This window comes from Cydia amplana, chromosome 26 (genome assembly GCF_948474715.1).
Source record: "Cydia amplana chromosome 26, ilCydAmpl1.1, whole genome shotgun sequence".
Taxonomy (NCBI): Eukaryota; Metazoa; Arthropoda; class Insecta; order Lepidoptera; family Tortricidae; genus Cydia; species Cydia amplana.
In genome coordinates this window covers 1,996,341-2,022,067 of record NC_086094.1, presented here as the reverse complement: position 1 = coordinate 2,022,067, position 25,727 = coordinate 1,996,341, and the positions used below count along the sequence as shown (strand labels likewise).

Below are 25,727 nucleotides of genomic sequence, written 5' to 3'. Positions count from 1 at the left end.
AGAGAGGTCAAAAAAGGCGAGTGGCGTGAGTAACAATTTGAGGCGAAGCCGAAAATTGTTAATAAAGACGCCACGAGTATTTTTTGACTCAGTTAAACAACGTTGCATACAATACTTTTTCTACGACCAAGCACTTACTTTGAAATAAAATTGTATATTTAACAAATATTTTTAATTCAAGAAGTAGCAAAAATGGAGGGTACGGGCGGGAAAAGAATTAGAAGAAAAGAAATTAAAAAAAAACACGTCTATGGTTCACTTATTTGTCAGAGATGACATTTAAAATAAGGTTGGCAACACTGTATATCATTCAATATTTTTTAAGTGGTCATTACACGAAGTATAGTAAAATCGTCAAAAAGATACTGCGTGTATGCACAAATTCTTTTTTGGGGAATAGACTAAAGACTTGTCTTGACGACTATAAGGTAGGGTTTTAAAGGTGTGTGTACGACCCTTTAAATGACAAATAAAAGTACGGGAGTAGAAAAAATATAGTGCGTCAAGCAAATCTTGTCAGTAGCAATGTACTGCAAATTAAAGTAGGGTAACACTATGTAACACTCAAAGAGCAGAATTGCGCTAAGAAAAGCAGCAATGTACATCGAACCAAAACGTGTTTATTTTTCCGCCCTTCATACTCGTCAGTTCGAGTGAATTATCATAACCTCAAATTTTAGTAATGTTTACCGTCAACGAGCATGATTGTACATTGTAGGCACCTTAGCTTTGCTTGAGGTCATGCATAATCTTGGTATTTAATGGTGACAGCAGAAATTTCTCTTGAAATAGAAACGATTCAGAATGTAAACAATAAGATGATGGCTGTCATTCACGATCCACATTCCACAGATAACACACAGATGACACGCGATTTTGGAATTATTCGAACACAGTGTTGCTAACCCGCGATTTTTCAAATTTGCCGCCTTTTACTACTGACAAGATTTGGTTGATCCAGTATATCTAAAGATACAGAATATAGTAGAATGAATGTGTATTGTTTGTCCAGGTGTACGAGAAGATCGAGGTGGGCTCCCCGTCCTGGCAGGCCCTGGACGTGCCGAAGGGCAAACTGTATGGCTGGGACCCCAACTCCACATACATCAAGAGACCGCCTTTCTTCGATGGGATGACCAAGGTAATACGAGGCAATTTATTGGATGAGAGATTAAATACTGGATTTCATTTCTAAACTATTGCTCTTTTAACATATGGTATTTTCCTAATATACTAAATGAATTTAAAAACTAGCTTAAATCTAAAATAGGCCATTGAGGCATTGAGATATATAGAGTTGGAGTTACTTATAGAACGATTTTAAAACTGGATTGCCTGAGTAACTTCGTAGTTAATTGTGAAAACGGACCAAAAGGGTATTTTTAAATTGTCTGACATTATGTATATATGTATCTCAAAAATTATTTTGCTTGGGTGTTTAATTTGTCTTCCTACTAACTATTTTTGAAGTGAAAACTTCTTTAGCGGCGCTGTGCACTTTTTGTGATGGGGAAAAAATGTTAAACTCGCGAGAGGTAAGTTTCGTTAGACGTAAGACGGACACGTGACCTGATCGAAAAACTGTTACAATGTCATTGAGTTTTTCTTTATTGATTTAAATGCCTTCTAGTGAGTTTCCCTCTAACTGGTACTAATATAACTCGAGTACTAACAGTGATGTGCTTAGCGGTTTCAAGTAATGCGACGAAATAACGCTAACCTCAATGATACATAGTGCTGCAGACATTTTGCACTAGTCATTGAGTTTTCACTTCTGCCGGCACTCCCGGAGTGCAACCCGTTTTTTTTTTTTACAGGAGCTGGGTACCATCAGTGACATAGAGAACGCCCGATGCCTGCTGCTGCTCGGCGACTCGGTCACCACCGACCACATCTCGCCCGCTGGTGCCATCGCGCGCAACTCCCCCGCGGCGCGCTACCTCGCCGCCCGAGGGTATATACCAGACCTGGCCTAGCCGAGGCATAGAGAACGGCCGCTGCCTGCTGCTGCTGTGACTCGGTCACCACCGACCACATCTCGCCCGCCGGCGCCATCGCGCGCAACTCCCCCGCGGCGCGCTACCTCGCCGCCCGAGGGTATGTACCAGACCTGGCCTAGCCGAGGCATAGAGAACGGCCGCTGCCTGCTGCTGCTGTGACTCGGTCACCACCGACCACATCTCGCCCGCCGGCGCCATCGCGCGCAACTCCCCCGCGGCGCGCTACCTCGCCGCCCGAGGGTATGTACCAGACCTGGCCTAGCCGAGGCATAGAGAACGGCCGCTGCCTGCTGCTGCTGTGACTCGGTCACCACCGACCACATCTCGCCCGCCGGCGCCATCGCGCGCAACTCCCCCGCGGCGCGCTACCTCGCCGCCCGCGGGTATGTACCAGACCTGGCCTAGCCGAGGCATAGAGAACGGCCGCTGCCTGCTGCTGCTGTGACTCGGTCACCACCGACCACATCTCGCCCGCCGGCGCCATCGCGCGCAACTCCCCCGCGGCGCGCTACCTCGCCGCCCGAGGGTATGTACCAGACCTGGCCTAGCCGAGGCATAGAGAACGGCCGCTGCCTGCTGCTGCTGTGACTCGGTCACCACCGACCACATCTCGCCCGCCCGCGCCATCGCGCGCAACTCCCCCGCGGCGCGCTACCTCGCCGCCCGAGGGTATGTACCAGACCTGGCCTAGCCGAGGCATAGAGAACGGCCGCTGCCTGCTGCTGCTGTGACTCGGTCACCACCGACCACATCTCGCCCGCCGGCGCCATCGCGCGCAACTCCCCCGCGGCGCGCTACCTCGCCGCCCGAGGGTATGTACCAGACCTGGCCTAGCCGAGGCATAGAGAACGGCCGCTGCCTGCTGCTGCTGTGACTCGGTCACCACCGACCACATCTCGCCCGCCGGCGCCATCGCGCGCAACTCCCCCGCGGCGCGCTACCTCGCCGCCCGAGGGTGTGTACCAGACCTGGCCTAGCCGAGGCATAGAGAACGGCCGCTGCCTGCTGCTGCTGTGACTCGGTCACCACCGACCACATCTCGCCCGCCGGCGCCATCGCGCGCAACTCCCCCGCGGCGCGCTACCTCGCCGCCCGAGGGTATGTACCAGACCTGGCCTAGCCGAGGCATAGAGAACGGCCGCTGCCTGCTGCTGCTGTGACTCGGTCACCACCGACCACATCTCGCCCGCCGGCGCCATCGCGCGCAACTCCCCCGCGGCGCGCTACCTCGCCGCCCGAGGGTATGTACCAGACCTGGCCTAGCCGAGGCATAGAGAACGGCCGCTGCCTGCTGCTGCTGTGACTCGGTCACCACCGACCACATCTCGCCCGCCGGCGCCATCGCGCGCAACTCCCCCGCGGCGCGCTACCTCGCCGCCCGAGGGTATGTACCAGACCTGGCCTAGCCGAGGCATAGAGAACGGCCGCTGCCTGCTGCTGCTGTGACTCGGTCACCACCGACCACATCTCGCCCGCCGGCGCCATCGCGCGCAACTCCCCCGCGGCGCGCTACCTCGCCGCCCGAGGGTATGTACCAGACCTGGCCTAGCCGAGGCATAGAGAACGGCCGCTGCCTGCTGCTGCTGTGACTCGGTCACCACCGACCACATCTCGCCCGCCGGCGCCATCGCGCGCAACTCCCCCGCGGCGCGCTACCTCGCCGCCCGAGGGTATGTACCAGACCTGGCCTAGCCGAGGCATAGAGAACGGCCGCTGCCTGCTGCTGCTGTGACTCGGTCACCACCGACCACATCTCGCCCGCCGGCGCCATCGCGCGCAACTCCCCCGCGGCGCGCTACCTCGCCGCCCGCGGGTATGTACCAGACCTGGCCTAGCCGAGGCATAGAGAACGGCCGCTGCCTGCTGCTGCTGTGACTCGGTCACCACCGACCACATCTCGCCCGCCGGCGCCATCGCGCGCAACTCCCCCGCGGCGCGCTACCTCGCCGCCCGAGGGTATGTACCAGACCTGGCCTAGCCGAGGCATAGAGAACGGCCGCTGCCTGCTGCTGCTGTGACTCGGTCACCACCGACCACATCTCGCCCGCCCGCGCCATCGCGCGCAACTCCCCCGCGGCGCGCTACCTCGCCGCCCGAGGGTATGTACCAGACCTGGCCTAGCCGAGGCATAGAGAACGGCCGCTGCCTGCTGCTGCTGTGACTCGGTCACCACCGACCACATCTCGCCCGCCGGCGCCATCGCGCGCAACTCCCCCGCGGCGCGCTACCTCGCCGCCCGAGGGTATGTACCAGACCTGGCCTAGCCGAGGCATAGAGAACGGCCGCTGCCTGCTGCTGCTGTGACTCGGTCACCACCGACCACATCTCGCCCGCCGGCGCCATCGCGCGCAACTCCCCCGCGGCGCGCTACCTCGCCGCCCGAGGGTGTGTACCAGACCTGGCCTAGCCGAGGCATAGAGAACGGCCGCTGCCTGCTGCTGCTGTGACTCGGTCACCACCGACCACATCTCGCCCGCCGGCGCCATCGCGCGCAACTCCCCCGCGGCGCGCTACCTCGCCGCCCGAGGGTATGTACCAGACCTGGCCTAGCCGAGGCATAGAGAACGGCCGCTGCCTGCTGCTGCTGTGACTCGGTCACCACCGACCACATCTCGCCCGCCGGCGCCATCGCGCGCAACTCCCCCGCGGCGCGCTACCTCGCCGCCCGAGGGTATGTACCAGACCTGGCCTAGCCGAGGCATAGAGAACGGCCGCTGCCTGCTGCTGCTGTGACTCGGTCACCACCGACCACATCTCGCCCGCCGGCGCCATCGCGCGCAACTCCCCCGCGGCGCGCTACCTCGCCGCCCGAGGGTATGTACCAGGGATGTTGCGAATATCCGCATCCGCATCCGCAACCGCGGAACTTCCGCATTATTTTCAACATCCGCATCTGCATCCGCACCCGCATAAAATCGATGCGGATTTAATGCGGATGCGGATGTGGAACAGGTCGGTACAGGAACGTCTTAGCATCGGCGTAAGTGCTAGACTGCTAGGTAATTTAGTCATTAGCCAAAAAAACCTATTAGAAATGAGCAGTCAAGCGTGAGTGGGACTTAATGTACGGAACCCTTGGAACGCGAGTCCGACTCGCACTTGTCCGGTTTTTTGAAATAAAAATTACTAAAATGTAATATTTGACGTTTTTATGTACCTATCTTGACATCCGCATCCGCGGATGTGAGGCTCTAAAATTCCGCATCCGCATTCGCATTCGCGGATGTCAAAAAATCGGGATCCGCAACATCCCTGGTATGTACGGATCCTGGAGCGTAGGGATTTAGGAAAACAATACGTCTATGTTTAGTCATCTAGTCATCTTTGCTCGGAGCTCTGTCGTGGCTGGCCGAGGGTATGTACGGGACCTGGAGCGTAGGGATTTAGGGAATGGATCCCTTGACATAATGATTGAAAGTCATAATGTAATGATTGTCAGATCATCATTAGTCATAATTCTGAAACCGTTAACTTTTCAGGAATTTCCTAAGGTCATCCTATGGATAGGTTAGGTTAGGTTTTGTTTTATGGCAATTCTGAAAAGTTACGCGTTTCTGAGAAAAACCAAATTTTGACTAACGAAAATGCGGTCAAACAATACATTATGACTTAAAACTTTACGGGAAACAATAGAGACCCTTTAGGGAAACAATACGTTTGTTTAGTCATCATTACCCGGAACTCCGTCGCGGTCGGGTAATTCCGAACGTCGAAAACCGTTGGATAATTCCGAAAAGTTCTTATTGTGATGAAATTTTGGGTGATTTTTTTAATGAGGAGGCAAACGAGTAGACGAATCGCCTGATGGTAAGGGACTACCGTCGTCCATGGGAACAACAGAGGGATAGATTCATCTGGGTTTCGGAATTAGCCGACATACGAATTTACCCGAGTACACCTTATAAAATTTAATCTTATTTAATTTAATCAAATAAAAATGTTAATTTAACAAAGTTAAAATTTCATTTTACTTATGTTTAGTTGTATTAATAAATATTATTTTGTGAACAGGCTCACACCTCGCGAGTTCAACTCATACGGTTCCCGCCGAGGCAACGACGCCATCATGTCGCGCGGAACGTTCGCGAACATTCGGATCGTTAACAAGATGGCGCCGGCGCCCGGACCCAGGACCACTCACCACCCCAGCGGGGACCTGATGGACATCTTCGACGCGGCTGACAGGTGAGACAGACAGAAAGGGAGACAGACAGACAGACAGACCGAGGACCATTCATCACCCCAGAGGAGACCTCATGGACATCTTCGACGCGGCTGACAGGTGAGCCAAACAGACAGGGAGACAGACAGACAGAGAGACTGACAGACGGACAAATCGAGAGCAACTCACCACCCCAGCGGGGACCTGATGGACATCTTCGACGCGGCTGACAGGTGAGTGAGACAGGAGGACAGACAGACGGACAGACAGGCAAATAGAAAAATAGTCAGAGGGCCCGACAGACACGTCGAGGTAACGACGCCATCATGTCGCGCGGAACGTTCGCGAACATTCGGATCGTTAACAAGATGGCGCCCGCGCCCGGACCCAGGACCACTCACCACCCCAGCGGGGACCTGATGGACATCTTCGACGCGGCTGACAGGTGAGACAGACAGACAGAGAGACTGACAGACAGACAGACCGAGGACCATTCATCACCCCAGAGGAGACCTCATGGACATCTTCGACGCGGCTGACAGGTGAGCCAAACAGACAGGGAGACAGACAGACAGAGAGACTGACAGACGGACAAATCGAGAGCAACTCACCACCCCAGCGGGGACCTGATGGACATCTTCGACGCGGCTGACAGGTGAGTGAGACAGGAGGACAGACAGACGGACAGACAGGCAAATAGAAAAATAGTCAGAGGGCCCGACAGACACGTCGAGGTAACGACGCCATCATGTCGCGCGGAACGTTCGCGAACATTCGGATCGTTAACAAGATGGCGCCCGCGCCCGGACCCAGGACCACTCACCACCCCAGCGGGGACCTGATGGACATCTTCGACGCGGCTGACAGGTGAGACAGACAGACAGAGAGACTGACAGACGGATAGACTGAGCACCATTCACGACCCCAGCGGGGATCTTCGACGCGACTGACAGGTGAGACAGACAGATAGACCGAGCACCATTCACGAGCCCAGCGGGGATCTTCGACGCCACTGACAGGTGAGACAGACAGAGAGACTGACAGACGGATAGACCGAGCACCATTCACGACCCCAGCGGGGATCTTCGACGCGACTGACAGGTGAGACAGACAGACAGAGAGACTGACAGACGGATAGACTGAGCACCATTCACGACCCCAGCGGGGATCTTCGACGCCACTGACAGGTGAGACAGACAGAGAGACTGACAGACGGATAGACCGAGCACCATTCACGACCCCAGCGGGGATCTTCGACGCGACTGACAGGTGAGACAGACAGAGAGACTGACAGACGGATAGACCGAGCACCATTCACGACCCCAGCGGGGATCTTCGACGCGACTGACAGGTGAGACATACAGACAGACAGAGAGACTGACAGACGGATAGACTGAGCACCATTCACGACCCCAGCGGGGATCTTCGACGCGACTGACAGGTGAGACAGACAGATAGACTGAGCACCATTCACGAGCCCAGCGGGGATCTTCGACGCCACTGACAGGTGAGACAGACAGAGAGACTGACAGACGGATAGACCGAGCACCATTCACGACCCCAGCGGGGATCTTCGACGCGACTGACAGGTGAGACAGACAGAGAGACTGACAGACGGATAGACCGAGCACCATTCACGACCCCAGCGGGGATCTTCGACGCGACTGACAGGTGAGACAGACAGACAGAGAGACTGACAGACGGATAGACCGAGCACCATTCACGGCCCCAGCGGGGATATTCGACGCGACTGACAGGTGAGACAGACAGACAGAGAGACTGACAGACGGATAGACCGAGCACCATTCACGACCCCAGCGGGGATATTCGACGCGACTGACAGGTGAGACAGACAGACAGACAGAGAGACTGACAGACGGATAGACCGAGCACCATTCACGGCCCCAGCGGGGATCTTCGACGCGACTGACAGGTGATACAGACAGAAACACAGGACAGACACGTTAACTGATCGTAGCAAAACAAATAAACAAATGTTAGTACTAGTTCCAGAATAAGCTGAATAAGGCTTATGTTCTGAATACTAGATGTTGTTATACCTATACAATAGAATAACAGACAGACGGATTCAAACAAATTTTATTACTGTTCTATATATATGTTACTTATGTACGAAATATCATTAGATATTTACTACTAGCTTTTCGGTGAAGAAAAACATCGTGAGGAAACCTGCATACATCTGCGAAGAAATTCAAAGGTGTATGTGAAGTCCCCAATCCGCATTGGGCTAGCGTGGGGATTATAGCCCACGCCCTCTCGCGCATGAGAGGCCTGTGCCCAGCAGTGGGACGTATATAGGCTGAAATATTATTATTTTATCATTATCTATACAGGGTGGCCCATTTAGATCGGTCAGTATGGGAAAATCTAAAACTATAAGACATACGACGATCTCTTCTTAGGAACCATGTCATCGATTTTAGTAACAAGAAAAACTGCATTCATACATTTTAAAAAAAATGTGTACTCAGCTCGGGAATCGAACCCGGACGTTTTGAAAAACAAAACTAAAATTATTTCTATTTAGATATCGATTGTGTAGGTCTTATAAGCAGTAAATGTTACTATGAAACATGATGTCTGAAATGAATTAAATGCATTGTTTTCATATCCTTTAATTTATTTTTTAGTAAGTTTTCGAAATGACCACCATTTTTTTCATACATTTTACATATTTTTTTTTTTAATGTATGAATGCAGTTTTTCTTGTTACTAAAATCGATGACATGGTTCCTAAGAAGAGATCGTCGTATGCCTTATAGTTTCAGATTTTCCCATACTGACCGATCTAAATGGGCCACCCTGTATATTAGTGGAACTAGCTCCCTATTGTGTAGCATTTACATAAACTATTATTTGACTATTTAATTTGACAGATACGCGCAAGAGAAGGTGCCTCTGATCGCCATCGTGGGAAAGGACTACGGCTCGGGCTCCAGCCGCGACTGGGCGGCCAAGGGACCCTACCTATTGGTGAGGTCACTTTTATACACACTTACATGCACAAAAGGCGAACTTAATGCCAGGCAGCATATTCAAGGAGAGGCTTAAAAAATTGTGGCTTTCCGATACATAAGTAGTTCGGTTTTCCTCGATTAGTACTTCTTTAGTTTCCTTTACTTTTCTGGTTCGAGCTCATATCTATTTGTTTTATGATATATATTGAGTATTTATTTATTTATTTAATTTAGGTTATATTTATATATGTACGCTTTATTTTTATTTATTTAAGTATTTCTATTTATGTTTATGTATATTATTTGTAACAATGTGTATTCAAAACTTGCATTTCATTAACTTTGGTGATTGTACACTATTGTTTTGTTTGTCATTCATCGTTACTTCTGTTTTGTTTTATTCGTTTCCTCAAAGGTTAACTGGAAGAGATCCCATACAGGGATAAGTTCGCCTTTGTTGTATTTAATTTACTCTGTAACTATGTTTCTCGTGTTTTTATTTCTATGTGCAATAAAGTATATACATACATACATACATATTCTACCAGTCAATCCTTGGGCCTAATTTGGCGAAATTAATATAATAGTATTATTAATTCTAATGCTAAAAAAACGAACTATGGTGCGGCAAATGTTTACAATACAAGAAATACTTATTGTTTTTTCACCACACCAGCTCGGAAAGGCTACTTTGCACTTCAAAAACTGATAGCAAAGTTGCATTTTATTCACATGTGAGGCAAAGTAATCAAATGCAAATTTTGCGTTGTTTTCTTATGTTTGCTGGTAGAAATGACGTTTAAATGATGATTTTGGATGATATATATTTAATAACATTTAATATTTGCTTCGGGTTGGTGTGGTGAAAAATTTTGTGTTCACTCGGGGGCAGATTTTGTTTAACCCTCGTGCTTTGAAACCGTCGCAACGCTCAAGATTCCATTTTTCGAACCACTCGCTACGCTTGTGGTTCAATGTTGGAATCTTTCGCTTGCTCGGGTATCAATATTAGCATGAGCGGTTAAACAACAACTTTGTAAAACAAATAGCCATGAATATTTTTGTACCAGGGCATCAAAGCGGTGATAGGTGAGTCGTTCGAACGCATTCACCGCTCGAATCTTGTGGGGATGGGTATCATGCCGCTTCAGTTCCTGCCCGGGGACTCCGCTGACGGCCTAGGGCTCACGGGGGCGGAGCGCTACAGCCTGAAGGTGCCGAAAGACCTCTCACCAGGACAGCACGTCACTGTACAGGTAATAATAGGGTATTTGACTACTAGCATAGAGAAAAAAATACATAGAGTGCTCACTCCATACATCAGTTCAGACTATTAATTTCAGTGTCTACATCTAGCATCGAGTAGCAGAACTGTCAGTACTGCTACTTGACAATAGATGTAGCACCGACCGGAAAGTCTTATCTCAACAGCATAAGACTTTCCGGTCGGTGCTACATCTATTGTCAAGTAGCAGTACTGATAGTTCCGCTACTCGATGCTAGATGCTAATAGTCTTTTTGGTACCAAAACTGATGTATAGAGTGAGCACTCTATGTATTTTTTTCTCTATGCTACTAGTCAAATCAGTTACTTTTTTAGAACTGTCGGGTTATTCCCACTAGTTACCACCAAGTTGTTACCACTGGTAACTACTGGGATTTTTTTTCCCACCACTGGTACCTATTCGCACGTGTATCGTACGTTTTACAGTAAATATGGCCCTTTAATCTTTTGACATACTCGTACGCACGAAAGGCACTATTTGACGCACTAGTGCGGGAAAATAGGACCATATATGTACTGTAATATATTTTATTTTAAATACAGTATAATACCCTATTGACTTTATTTCACAATATCTATCTCTTCCAGCTCACATTAAAGATAATAATTTGTATGAAAAATAGGAAGACTTGATATTTTTTTTAAATTGTTTAACAAAAGTTTTATCGGTTGTTTTGAATATTTGCTCGTGTTACAGAGCGGTATACATGACGTACAGATGTAGCGCATAATTATTATACATCGTGTTTTCAAGGAAACGTACGAACGTGTCTTGCTATTTCAGTCAGTCTCGGTACAAAAACTACCAAGGTTGACTGAAGTAGTATGACAAATACTAACGTTTCCGAGAAAACACTGATTTAAACTTTCACGATTTTTACACATTATTAAATTATACAACGGGACTTAATCGCGTATCTAAGTTTTAAGATTTACCTCCGACGTTTCGAGGACGGCGTTGTCCCCGTGGTCTCGGAGAAGACTGGCTTAAGTTGACATCAGCATCGTCTAACCGCGCGAGTTTTTCGAACTACCCGCACTTGGTCTTGTTTATCCGCTTGAACGTTCCGACAGAGTGACATCCCTAGTGAGCAAAACGTTCAAGCGGATAAACAAGACCAAGTGCGGGTAGTTCGAAAAACTCGCGCGGTTAGACGATGCTGATGTCAACTTAAGCCAGTCTTCTCCGAGACCACGGGGACAACGCCGTCCTCGAAACGTCGGAGGTAAATCTTAAAACTTAGATACGCGATTAAGTCCCGTTTCCGAGAAAAAATTATGGAAAACAATTATGCGGTAAGTACATTTGTAAGCTGCTTGTAGCGACTCAGGGCCAAATAGAATATTGTCAGGCTTTAATCACGCTGCACTGAAATTGTTACAAAATTTACTACGTTTTGTGATATCGGTACACATACACACACAGCCAGTAATACTCCGTTCCCTTACAGGTTGACAACGGCAAGTCGTTCCAAGTGATCGCTCGCTTCGACACAGAGGTGGACCTCACGTACTTCCGCAACGGAGGAATCCTCAACTACATGATTAGAAAGATGCTGTAGGCACATTGCATATGTCGCAGCAGTATGGTTTTGTTGCCTAAATAATTACATATGTCGCAGCAGTATGGTTTTTATAGGAGGGGGTTCAACTAAAATGCTGTAGGCACATTCGCAGTAGTATGGTTTTATTGCCTAAATAATTACATATGTCTCAGCAGTATGGTTTTTATAGGAGGGGGTTCAAATAGGGTATTTTCCTACTTAGTCAAATTAGCTTCTTTTTTAGAACTGTCAAAACGATTTGCTAATATGGAATTTATATGAAACATTACATCGTGACGTCACGGTCAACTCACCTACTTTTTATATTTCCATCCGATCTATTAAATAGAACTTGTGTTTAAAAATAAGTGATATCTATGTTTTTCTAGTAATTATCTGATGCTTTATTTCATGCATGGTGTGAAATAATTTATTTTAAATACAGGAAAATACCCTATTCCTAACTATTTTAACCATAGATTCCGGTGTACAGCTTTTTTTCCAGCAACGAAATAGATAAATTTATAGACAAAGCAGCGATTGCTTTATGTTTCAGCAATCAAAAGCAAATGTTTTTTTTTCCTACGATTGAAAATCAAAGAAATATACGCTCGTGGACGGAATAGTCCCTATGACGGAATTACACAACTTACTAAGGTCAGCCCTAGTAGCACGGTCGCATTTTTATCATTTGTCACCATGCTTGTCACGTTCTAACAAGTATGTAAGTGCGAAAGTGACGGGCATAGTGATAGTCGATAAAAATACGAACCGTGCTGAGCCCGCTGGACAAAATATTGTTTTTGTGTAATATCTACGAGACTTTCATTTAAGGTCAACCGGGATAAATGTAGTCCTCGAATACGATTGGCACGAACGCCCTCTATATTACGTCTTATTTCCAAGCAGCTCGGGCTAATATCACTACATGACGGGAGCTCTTGTTTAAAAAAAAAACACAAATAGCCGAAATAACCCCATAGTTGCAGTTAACCCGGTTGACCTTACTTCAACTTCGTACCTGATTGTAAAAGAATTCCTTTGATTTCTGATTTAGAAATCGAATTTCTCAATAGACCTTTTTCTTTTTTTTCTAATTCATTATTAGAGTTAGACCAAGAAAAGTCTGCAGCGATTTTGATAGCCCACGCAGTGCAGGTGTTATTTATACGTCATAATTTCATAGAAATTTGTCATTTAAAATAACACTGGCACTGCGAGGGCTGTCAAAATCGCTGCAGACTTTTCTTGGTCTAACTCTAAGTATTGTAACAAGATATTCTGCTGTTTTTATATTATTTTCGGAGTGAATTTTTTTTCTTAATTCATATCTAATTGTTTAGAGGCAAATTTCATCACTTTTAAGACTAATTTTGTTTTTTTTTTGTTGTATTTTCTAATTTTTTTATTCTTAAAAAACTTTGATTTTTATTTGTTGCTTTACAAAACGTTGTTATTGTTTATTTTATACATTACTGTCACTATATTTTCTTATGTAGATAAGTGTAAGTGAATGATCGGAGTATAAAGCTTTGGTTTCCTTCGATAGCGGTGCCGTCATATAGCGGCCGTCTCCATACAAATACTACGACATCCATATTTAGCCGTATTATTTAGTATGGAGATGGCCGCTATATGACGGCACCGCTATCCTAGGAAAACCGATCTTAAGTAGTAAATGTATCACATCTCTGAAGTCTAGAAGAAAGTAAGTTACAGATGTAGTGCATAATTGTTTTACATCGTATTTTCCCGGAAACATTAGTATTTGTCATGCTACTTCAGTCAACCTCAGTACTTTTTGCACCGAGACTGACTGAGATAGCAAGACATTCATACGTTTCCGTGAAGATACGATGGAAATAATTACGCACTACATCTGTACGCATAGAAGGTACCATACTATAGAAGTGGGCTCGTGCCTCCGTGAGGGACAAAACATACGCAATGCAACGCTATGATTGGTCGAATTTATTTGTTGCCTGCCATAATCCATGATAATTTACAGTGGGGAATAAAAAAAATGTGAGACTGTGACAAGGACAAACAATAATAGCGTTTGCGCTGCTACTCCTACTGAAAGATACATAAGACTATCCCGTTCTGTCAGTTATCCCCGCCACTCATGCCCAATACAGTTTAATACTAGATACATGTCTGTACGCAGGCTTAGCGAGTATTTCAGTTTGACAGTGCTAAGGCAATCGTGGTAAGACTATTGATCACTTTTTCTTTCGTATATTAACATGTATTTCTGTTTACAATTCATAACTGTTAACTATAGGGAATATTACGCGAAACTCTGCGTAGAGGGCGCCACTACCATAATTATTCACAATCTGAGGGTCTACCGCAAACGAGTCGAAATTTTGTTATCTAACCTCTCTAACACTCTTGCATATTCGAGCGATAAAGAGGCAGATAGCTGAGTTTCGATTTTCGCGTTTCCAGGTAGGCCCTTTGTAAACAAACCGCCTTGATGTATCAATGTCATATTTTATTGTCTGTGAAAACTTGTCAAAAAACAGTTTAAGGCACAGTATGTTATGTATAAGTTACTCTATGGTTTACGATGGGTGCTAGTGCTGCACTCTGGTGGCAGAACGTTGCAATATATGGCTGTTACGTTGCACCTACTACAAGAAATAACGGTTATGGTATTAGATCGTATGTCTATGTATCCATTTTGTTAGCACTTAAACTATATTTTTGATTTTTTTCATACCTGTGTAAACGGTATAGTGTTCATATTTCCATGCAATTGTTTTATACTCTGGCACACCCAGTTTGTCAGTAGAAAAAGGCAGAAAATTTAAAAATTGTAGGCGCGAGGGGTCGTTATCCCATAGAAAATTTGAATTTCGCGCGTTTTCTACTGACAAACTTGTGGCAAAGTATATTCGTATGTAGCAATAAAGTGGTTTGTGTAAATCTTAGAATCATGGGCTTAAGGCTGGTTTTTATATTTTTTACTTTAATAATAGTTAATACTGGTAAGTAATAGGTATATTTTGTATTTTAATGGAATAAACAGTTATTTTATTAATACATGTTTTCTTAATAGCCAAAAGCCCTGACTAGGTATTTAGTTCCACACCCACAGTAAAACAACCCCATCAAAAAGGAAACGCCTTGGGTTAACTTTTTGGACGCCAATGACCGATATATCCGCACCGTAGGTTCAACGCCAAAGACCGATTAATCGGTCACAGACCACAGAGCAACATAGACCTACGTGCATATGCATAAAGTTCAATTTCAGTCGTGACACTTCGGTGACGTGGCGTCGGCGTGACAGCTTTTGTGTTTGACGCGGCGTCGAAAAGGTTAATATGACTGTATTATAATTTATAACTTTAGGAGCCCCAGCCAAGAAGCCAATCGTACATCGACAAACGAATAAAATCAATGTATCGGGATAACAGATGCTAGGAAAAGTCACGTGACCATTTCTATACATTATATACGTTTCTATCTGCGATTGCCATCTTGGCTAAGCCTCCAGGTAGGTGCAATAAAACACATACGTCTGCAAAAACTGTATTTTCGCTTCAAGTTGGTACAAATACACCTGCAACACTGTATTTTCGCTTCAAGTTGGTACAAATACACCTGCAACACTGTATTCTCGCTTCAAGTTGGTACAAATACACCTGCAACACTGTATTTTCGCTTGTAGTTGGTACAAAAAAACATACACCTGCACACTGTATTTTCGCTTCAAGTTGGTATAATAAAACAAGCACTGTATTTGAGCGTTTTCTAAAAGAAATATTGAAAACCTGATTCTTTCAAATCTGGACGTTCTTGGGTTCATTCTACTCAGAATCGACAGCATTCTCCATCCCGCCATTAAAACAAGCAACAACGGTTGCACTCCGGGAGTGCCGATAGAAGTGAAAACTCACCTCACTATGTTACCGACGCCCGGTAACACGATACATACGTTTAGCGGAGGTATTCTATTTATTTATTATATATTATTATCATTCTCAAATAAGATCACACTTTTTCATTGACATGTTTATTTACATAATGCCATGACAACGTCAAATTATTTGAACATAGGTAAAGAGTCTAGAAAAGGAGTCCGCAACATAAATGTCAAATAACATTGAGTTTTGCTTTATTGATTTAAATGCCATTTAAATTATGAGTGGCCACCTTACGGGGCTCACGGTCACGTGATCGCCTTACGCCCCTTGCGGTCACGTGATCGCCTTACGCTGTCTCGAGTTTATCATTTTTTCCCCACCCCAAAAAGTGCACAGCGCCGCTAAAGAAGTTTTCACTTCAAGAAGATGTCCCAAAATGTCCATTCCATTACGTTACGTTTTAGTATGAAAAATATTTTCACTTGTATACTGTGCGTGACGTAGTGGTACACACAATTTTCATACAAATTTTTGGGACATTTTATTTTATCATCAGAATTGAATATGCTAGTGATTCCGAATCAGATTCAGAATCAGGTTTTCGATATTTATTTTAGAAAACGCCCATTTTGAAAACATACGCCTGCAAGCACTGCGTTATCGCTTCCTAATCCTTCGTATGTTGAGATGCACGCCCTGCACGTGCTGCTTCAGGTTAGACGTGTCCGTGAACGCCTTCTCGCAGATATGGCATTTGTGCCGGCGGACGCCTAGGTGTGTCTGAGAAAAAAAAAGAAAAAGGTTTTTGTCAAAAATGTCTTTTTTGGTACAAGCTTTAATTGCTGACTGTACTTTTCTTTCAACAGGCAACTTATATACTCGTCGAGACAATTCTAACAAAACAAAATAGGTTGTAGTACGACACGTACCAGTTTGTGTCTAAAGTAAAGTATGCCACTTACCAGCTTGAGTCTAAAGTAGAGTAGGCCACTTACCAGCTTATGTTTAAAGTAGGGTAGGCCACGTACCAGCTTGTGTTTGAATTAGAGTAGGCCACTTTTTAGCTTGTGTCTAAAATAGAGTAGGCCACTTTTTAGCTTGTGTCTAAAATAGAGTAGGCCACTTACCAGCTTGTGTTTAAAGTAAAGTAGGCCACTTACCAGCTTGTGTTTAAAGTAAAGTAGGCCACTTACCAGCTTGTATCTAAAGTAGAGTGGGCCACTTACCAGCTTGTGTCTAAAGTTAAGTATGCCACTTACCAGCTTGTGTTTAAAGTAGAGTAGGCAACTTACCAGCTTGTGTTTAAAGTTAAGTATGCCACTTACCAGCTTGTGTCTAAAGTAGAGTAGGCCACTTACCAGCTTGTGTTTAAAGTAGAATAGGCCACTTACCAGCTTGTGTTTAAAGTAGAGTAGGCCACTTACCAGCTTGTGTTTAAAGTAGAGTAGGCCACTTACCAGCTTATGTTTAAAGTAGAGTAGGCCACTTACCAGCTTGGGCTTAATGTTATTATTATGCTAGCTTAATGTTATTATTATAATATGTAAACACCTTGTAATGTCATGGTTGGCATTCAATAAATGAAATGAAATGGGTTTAAAGTAGAGTAGGCCACTTACCAGCTTGTGTTTAAACTAGAGTATGCCACTTACCAGCTAGTGTTTAAAGTACAGTAAGACGTACCAGTTTGTGCCTGAACAGTCCGCTCAGCTTGCTGTACGTCTTCCCGCACAGGCGGCACGAGTTGCGGCCCGGGGGCTTCTTGGCGGCCGGGGGGCGCAGCCCGAGGTGGACGAGGCCGTGTTGCTGGAGCAGGCCCGGCGACTGGAAATACAAACATCATCTTCCTCGCGTTGTCCCGGCATTTTGCCACGGCTCATGGGAGCCTGGGGTCCGCTTGGCAACTAATCCCAGTAATTGGCCGTGGGCACTAGTTTTTACGAAAGCGACTGCCATCTGACCTTCCAACCCGGAGGGTAAACTAGGCCCGTATTGGGATTAGTCCGGTTTCCTCACGATGTTTTCCTTCACCGAAAAGCGAATGGTAAATATCAAATGATATTTCGTACGTAAGTTCCGAAAAACTCATTGGTACGAGCCGGGGTTCGAACCCGCGACCTCCGGATTGCAAGTCGCACGCTCTTACCGCTAGGCCAGCCACCAGCGCTTAACTGGAAATACAAACATTTGAGATAAAATAAAATCCATACTAATATTATAATAGGAAGTCTGTCTGTCTGTGTCTTACCTCTTCGCGCTTAAACCGCTGAACTGAGTTAGATGAAAATTGGCATAGAGATTGTTTGAGTCCCGAGGAAGGACATAGCATAGTTTTTATCCCATATATCATCCCTTAAAGGGGTGAAATTTTGTATGGGGACTTAACAACTGCATAACAAACTTTATCGATAGGAACTGTCCCGCTCGCGTGGTGTAGGTGTAGCACCGCCGCTGGTGCACGATTTAGTTGAAATTTGGCATAGAGATAGTTTGAGTCCCGGGGAAGGACACAGGATAGTTTTTATGTCGGAAGTCATCCATAAAGAGGGTGTGGAAGTGAGAAAATAAATGAATTGGCTGTTAATTGGTGTAAGCAACAAAGTATTATTCTCAAAATTATTGCTATTCGATTTTATCCAGGCGCTATACTTTAACTGCTGGAACTAATTCCAGGCAGACGAAGTCGCGGGTAAAAGCTAGTAATTTAATAAATTAACCCTTAAATGCATGGTGTGCGATGCAGCGTCCACAAAAAACATCTAATTTTATACATACTTAATTAGAAAAACCTATATATGTCTATTTATATATTATTTCAATAGTAAAACTAATCTGTTTTCCGATTTTTTATATAAATTTACGCAATATTTTATTGTAATTTATAAAAATTACATTCGTTTTAAGACGAAATGTCAGAAAATTTTAAAAAATCCAGAAATTGATGATTTTTAGTATGTGACTTTGGATGTTTTTTTGGGGTTTGTAATTATTTTATATTTAAAAACTCTATCATAGGTGTATCACAAATAGTGTACCTTTCTGATGATAGTAGGATTTATCATATATCTCTTACTGAAAATTATATATTTACAATAAATATGATTTAGCCTATGCAACTTCTAACACTGATTTCGCAGTGAAAATCGATGTTATAATTTTTTTTCCATTTTTCCCATAATCAGCAAAGAATTACGTAACACATATATTAATTTCGGTCAAAAAGAAAAAATCATGCATACATTAACATGGGCGTCGGCAGGGGGAGATAGGTGCTGGTGCTGGTACATGACAAACATACACCTGCGATAGCTGTAAGCACTCACCTTGAAAGTCTTGCCGCACTGCTCGCACAGATAGTGCCGTTTCACCGCGAACCGGTACGGCGTGTCGGGGTGTTCACGAAGATAATGCTGGTACACGCCGTTTGGATGCGAAAACGCTTCTGAACACTGCAATACAATAGTTATTTACGATACAAGTGCGGAAAAGAGGAAATTCGAAACGAGTGGCGAATGACCTATTCGCACGTGTATCGTACAACGTTTTACAGTACATATGGCACTTTAAACTTTCGACATACGCACGGAAAATGCTATTTAGTACTAGTTCGGGAAAGTAACACCGTATGTACTGTAAAAGTAATTAATAATAGAGTTAATAGAGAAAATACTAGTTCTATCTAGTTTTTAAATTAGTAAATATTATTTTGATGAGCGGTCTGGCCTAATGACCGTAATTTTAAGTTAAATCTTAAATTATGCTGTATTGTGACGTGTAAAAAAATCTGTATTTTTTTTTACCAATTTAAATCTGAAATCTGAATATCAAGCGCTGGTAGCCTAGCGGTAAGAGCGTGCGACTTGCAATCCGGAGGTCGCAGGTTCGAACCCCGGCTCGTACCAATGGATTTTTCGGAACTTATGTACGAAATATCATTTGATATTTACCAGTCGTTTTTCGGTGAAGGAAAACATCGTGAGGAAACCGGACTAATCCCAATACGGGCCTAGTTTACCCTCTGGGTTGGAAGGTCAGATGGCAGTCGCTTTCGTAAAAACTAGTGCCCACGCCAATTCCTGGGATTAGTTGCCAAGCGGACCCCAGGCTCCCATGAGCCGTGGCAAAATGCCGGGACAACGCGAGGAAGATGATGATGAAATCTGAATGCAAAACTTGATGCCATAGGGCAGCGGTCGGCAACCTTTTAGCAGCCAAGGGCCACATACTAGGTAACGAAGATGACGCGGGCCGCACTTTGTTAATATTTATGACTAGACTAGACATTGTCGTTTGTCAATATTACATACAAAATAGCCAGGGAGGCTCGCGGGCCGCGGGTTGCCGACCGCTGCCATAGGGCATTTTCTGATATCCGATATCGAATCGGACAGTGTGAAAGCGCTCTTAGACTGACCTCGTCACACTTGATGGTCCGTCTCGGCGCGTCTTTTCGGACATAATTCCTTTCCTTATAGTGCGTGTGCCTTTCCATCTCCTCTGCACTTTCGAACTGCTCACCGCACTTTCGGCAACCCATACTACAAAAAAAAACTAAAATACATTTCATAATAAAATGTATACCATATAAATAAAATGATGACTGGTTAAGCCATATGCGACCCTAATGACTATACTACTGATTTAGAATTTGTTATGTTTACAATTATGTTTTATTTATAATAAGTTAAGTGACATAAATATCACTCCTGAAATGCTGTACCTACTAGTATAAGTTGAATACGTACCTACCTGACCTGTAAAACATTGACTTTTATGAATAAATGTCTTGTATCTTGTATCATATAGATGAAACTATAATTAATATCTTTATTTATAACTAGCGACAAATTACAGTGGAATCCGTTTATTATGACTCCGCTTATACTGACCAACCGCTTACTATGACGTAATTACTGTATAAAATTATTTGTAACAAAGACGGATAAAATGACTTCTCTTATAGTGACAAATCGCTTATTATGACCAAAAAATCCTATTTTCTTGAAATTCTGACCGGTTATAATGAGTAATGACACATTCGCTGGTTTTCATGGCCGTTTGGTGCGTTCGTGGCGTGTAAAGTTATTTTAGTTTTGATTCTCAGTGACAAGTGATAATTGATACGAGTTTAATAAAACTCATCTCTTACAAAGGAATTCGAGATTAATTTGGAGAACTTAACAAAAATAAGAAGTTGTAAAACTATATTTTATATGACATCCGCTTAGTATGACGTGTTTGTCACTTCCCTTAGATGTCATTATAAGCGGATTCTACTGTATACACCTAAACCTGCCTCAAGAATCACTCTATTGATAGGTGAAAACAGCATGAAAATCCGTTTAGTAGTTTTTGAGTTTATCGCGCAAAACAAAAACAACTTTATTCCATTTAATAATTTTATTTATTTTTTTATTTTTTTATTTATTTGCTTGAACATACACAGTTGTCATGGTTACATGTCATAGGGGTGTTATAGGTACTTATTGTAGCTATTGTGTACATGAATGTATGGTCTACCACAATATGGCATGCAAAATCTTAGATTAACTTAAATTAAAATAATAATCTAATTACAATTAAAATGACAAGTTATCAAAATATTCCTTCAGATTATAATATGGTCTTATTAGTAGAAATGATTTTAATTTTTTGGAAAAGTCAATAATATTATCACATTGTCTAATGTCCTCATTCAAAAAATTATAAATTTTAATTCCCATGTATTCCAGACTTCTTTTGAAAAGTATATAATTTTTAGATTCTGGTAATTGTATGTCAAATTTATGTCTTAATCTAGGATGTCTATTTTTGTTTTTACATGCAAATCGGGTCTTATTTTTATAAACAAAAATACAGACTAAGTATATGTAAAGTGATGTCACTGTCAATATGTTATGCTTCACAAACAGAGGACGGCAATGTTCAAGTCGCTTTGCCTTATCAACATACCTCACAGCCTTTTTTTGTAAAAGTAAAACACATTTCACATGGACACTGTTACCCCAGACCTCAAGGCCATATCTCATTAGGCTTTCAAAATATGCAAAATAGACTGTTTTAAGCGCAGACGAGCTAAATATTTTAGAGAGGCTTTTCAGTGTGTAACAGGCGGAGGCTAATTTTTTTCTTAGAAGTTCTATATGACTGGACCAGCGCAATTGTGTATCTAAATGTATACCTAAGAACTTAACATCATCTGCTTTTGCTACAGGTAGAGGCAGATCATACGGTATGCTATTTGAGTGTCTGAGAAAAGGAAAATATACCGTTTTGTCCAAATTTATTTTAAGACCATTGCACTTAAACCAGTAAGATATTTCCTCCCATGTTTCACCTATTTGAGTTTCAAGTAAATTTATATTTTCATTACCTATTATTATGCTTGTGTCATCTGCGTAAAGATAAGGTGTACCATGAGTTATATTGGATTGCAAGTCATTCATAAAAATAATAAATAGTAAAGGTCCTAAGACAGACCCTTGGGGAACTCCACAGTCAATGTAATGTCACAGTAATGATTCAAATTTCATTGGATGTCATTTGTACTAGTATTAGGACTTTGAACCCCAAGAGATTATGAAAGTTTAACACTCTTACGGTAGATGTCGCTAGGCTCCCTAAGGCGCATATGGTGGAAATATTCGCTGTCCTCGGGTGTGTCTCGGTAGCTCAGTTGGCAGAGCATGGGCTAGTGATCCAGTGTCGCGAGTTCTCTCGCAAAGGGTTAAGCAGTAAAGCGCATTGTATTGTATCTTTTTCTAGCTTAATTATTTATAATGTATCCTGTATAATTGGGAGGAAGATCATTACTTACATATCTTTAGACATTTCCTTGTGTCTGTCAGTGATGAGTAAATGTCTGACATACATCTGTCGCGACACGAACGTCACATCGCACTCCTCACAACGCGTGCTGTCGTTTTCTAGCTTATTTGTGTCCTGTAACAACAACTTGTAAATAATACGGGATAATGTATGTATGTATAAACTCTTTATTGTACAAAACACAAATTTATGGCACAGGATAGGCAGTACAAAGGCGAACTTATTCCTTTAAGGGATTTCTTCCAGTTAACCTTTGAGTAGATGAGAATTGATGAAGAACGGTAGTCAAATATAGCACCGAGTACAATAGACTAGAGGAAAGTCAATAAAATAATAAATACGTTATATATAATAAATATAAAAATTAATATATATATATATATAAAATATCTATAGTCACGAACAAGTTAATTACGGTCCGATAGCCACAGCTTTTTTAACTGTCCCTTATAAAATAATGTTGTATGTGACACTGTAAGATTGTGAACCCGTTAGTTTATAATCTAACGTAGGTTAGGTTAGGTTAGATTATAATTTCCCTACCGTCAGTTTATAATGTACCTAGCGAGATTATAATATGACGAGTGTTTACAATTTTACGGTGACATATGCATAGAGTAATATAAGTAAAGAAAGAGTGATAACTCCATACATTGGTTTTCTTACCAAAACGCGAGTTATTTCATAGTCGACATCTAACGTCAAGTAGTGGAACTATCAGTACCGCTACTTGACACCAGATGTCACAAGTGTCGCTACTGACGAAAAATGTAGTGCTAAAACAATTTACAACTAAAATGATAAGGAGTTGAAAATAGAGTTCCGGTGCATCCGGTTATAATATTATAGCTGGTCAACCAAATCTTATCAGTAAAAAAAGGCGCGAAATTCAAATTTTCTATGGGATGATATCCATTCGCGCCTACATTTTTCAAATTTGCCGCCTTTTTCTACTGTCAAGATCTGGTTGACCAAGTATAGCTGAAAATTGTTGAGCATTAGTGTTTGTTTGCCGCTACATCTATTGTCAACTAGCAGAACTGATAATGTCCGCTACTTGACGCTAGATGTCGACTACGAAGTAACTCCCGTTTTGGTAAGAAAACTGATGTATGGAGTTACCACTCTTTCTCTATGCTAGTTTTAACCAGGGACCGATCAACCCTTTCCGCGAGAAAAGCCTTTCAATGGGCGTCCCTTACACACGGCTAACACATTATAAGACTCTCCATTTTGAACTGCAAGCCCATTCATTTGACTTACCCTTACCGAAAAGCTCAGCCAAAAATAAGGCTAGCCCTTTGCAATTGCTTACCGCTAGCCTATACGCCTTGCAATCCCTTAATAAGGGTTACCCTTATCATTAAGCGCTTTTTATAAAGCTTTCCCTTTAGTATTGTCGTAGTTTAGCCTTGCGTGAAAGAGGCAGGATTAGTATATATCTACGCTAGTGTATGAAAAGGAAAGAAAATGGAATGGAATGATTGTATAGGTTATCGACGTGGTTTAAGGTTTAAGAAACAATGAATGCGACAGTGAGTGATGTTAACTTGTAAAAGAATAAAAATACAACATCCTTACCTTCAGCTTGTTGCCGCATAATTTACATTGGCTTTTGTTCGTTTCCACATCTATCTATATATATATATATATATATATATATATATATATATATATATATAAACTAGCTGTTGCCCGCGACTTCGTATGCGTGGATTTGTATATTGGTGGTTATTTATATTCTACAGAGTAGCTTAGAACATTATGCAGCAAAATATAGCAGTAGGGACGGTTAATCATTTGTTAATTTAATTATTATACAACGCATGAGATTTGTCTTTCACAACCTGGCTACGCAGTTTCAAGCCCCTAACCCGGCGGTCGGCAATCTGCGGCTCGCGGGCCGCATGCGGCCCGTGAACCCGTCACTTGCGGCCCGCGAGCCTCCCTGGCTATTTTTAACCGACTTCAAAAAAAAAGGAAGTTCTCCGTTTGACCCGTATGTATGTATATGTATTTGTTCGCGATTATCTCGCGTTTGGCTGAACCGATTTTGACGCGGTTTTCAGAAAAGTTTTTCTTACTTTCTGGAGAAGGTTTTAGTATACCTAGATCCGAGCTGATGCTGAACCCTGGCTGTATCTAGTGGAACTCAGGTTTGGTGCAACATACGCACACCCTGTTTTGGTCACCCGACACGTCTTGATGAGCACTTGGGAGAGCAGTACCCAAGATAGAGCTGATGCTGAACCCTGGCTGTACCTAGTGGAACTCAGGTTTGGTGCAACATACGCACACGCTGTTTTGGTCATCCCATGCGTATTGATGAGCACTTGGGAGAGCAGTACCCTAGATAGAGCTGATGCTGAACCCTGGATGTACCTAGTGGAACTCAGGTTTGGTGCAATATATGCCCACGCTATTTTGGTCATTTGATGAGCACTTGGAAGAGCAGTACCCAAGATAGAGCTGATGCTGAACCCTGGCTGTACCTAGTGGAACTGAGGTTTGGTGCAACATAGGCACACTCTGTTTTGGTCATTCGAATTGCTACTGATTACGAATCAAACTTAGAATAAAAAAACCTACGAAGCCAAAACCGAAAGTTGACGCCGTTCACCGGTATTTTATATATGACTAGCTGTTGCCCGCGACTTCTTACGCGTGGATTTGTATATTGGTGGTTATATATTCTACATTAGCTAAGAACATTATGCAGCAAACAAAAGATAGCAGTAGGGACGGTTAATCATATTTTGTTAATTAGGTATTCTTCAACGCATGAGATTTGTCTTTCACAACCTGGCTACGATGTTTCAAGCCACAAACTGAATAAAATTGTTCTCGATATAATCCCTCTCAACCCCCAGAAGATTTTCAAGACCACTATTTAATAAATCCTACTAACTAACTACTCATTAACCGCTTTCAAAAACAAGGAGGTTCTCAGTTTGACCCGTATGTATGTATATTTATTTGTTCGCAATTATCTCGCGTTTGGCTGAACCGATTTTGATGCGGTTTTCAGAAAAGTGTTTGTTACATTCTGGAG

At 43.4% G+C, this 25,727-nt stretch overlaps 2 protein-coding genes across 5 annotated transcripts in view; one reads left to right on the top strand and one right to left on the bottom strand.

Moving 5' to 3' along the window:
* The window catches only part of LOC134660163 (cytoplasmic aconitate hydratase-like), a 59,494-nt gene extending 47,424 nt beyond the window's left edge, over window positions 1–12,070 (top strand). The window contains exons 17-22 of the mRNA XM_063515893.1: window positions 1,013–1,141; window positions 1,818–1,954; window positions 6,012–6,185; window positions 9,063–9,159; window positions 10,214–10,399; window positions 11,880–12,070. Of these exons, the coding sequence (XP_063371963.1) occupies window positions 1,013–1,141; window positions 1,818–1,954; window positions 6,012–6,185; window positions 9,063–9,159; window positions 10,214–10,399; window positions 11,880–11,990 (834 nt within the window). The 3' untranslated portion in view covers window positions 11,991–12,070. The remainder of the gene's footprint in view (window positions 1–1,012; window positions 1,142–1,817; window positions 1,955–6,011; window positions 6,186–9,062; window positions 9,160–10,213; window positions 10,400–11,879) is intronic.
* Window positions 12,071–15,479: 3,409 nt separating this feature from the next.
* Window positions 15,480–25,727, bottom strand: part of LOC134660146 (zinc finger protein 62 homolog) — a 31,002-nt gene continuing 20,754 nt past the window's right edge. For 2 of the 4 annotated variants that reach the window (XM_063515862.1, XM_063515865.1), the window contains 6 exons: window positions 22,665–22,789; window positions 20,262–20,385; window positions 19,171–19,296; window positions 17,531–17,671; window positions 16,485–16,627; window positions 15,548–15,584 (listed from right to left, as the gene is read on the bottom strand). In XM_063515862.1, the coding sequence (XP_063371932.1) occupies window positions 16,505–16,627; window positions 17,531–17,671; window positions 19,171–19,296; window positions 20,262–20,385; window positions 22,665–22,789 (639 nt within the window). In that variant the 3' untranslated portion in view covers window positions 15,548–15,584; window positions 16,485–16,504. The other 2 variants (XM_063515863.1, XM_063515864.1) reach the window with 2 other exon arrangements.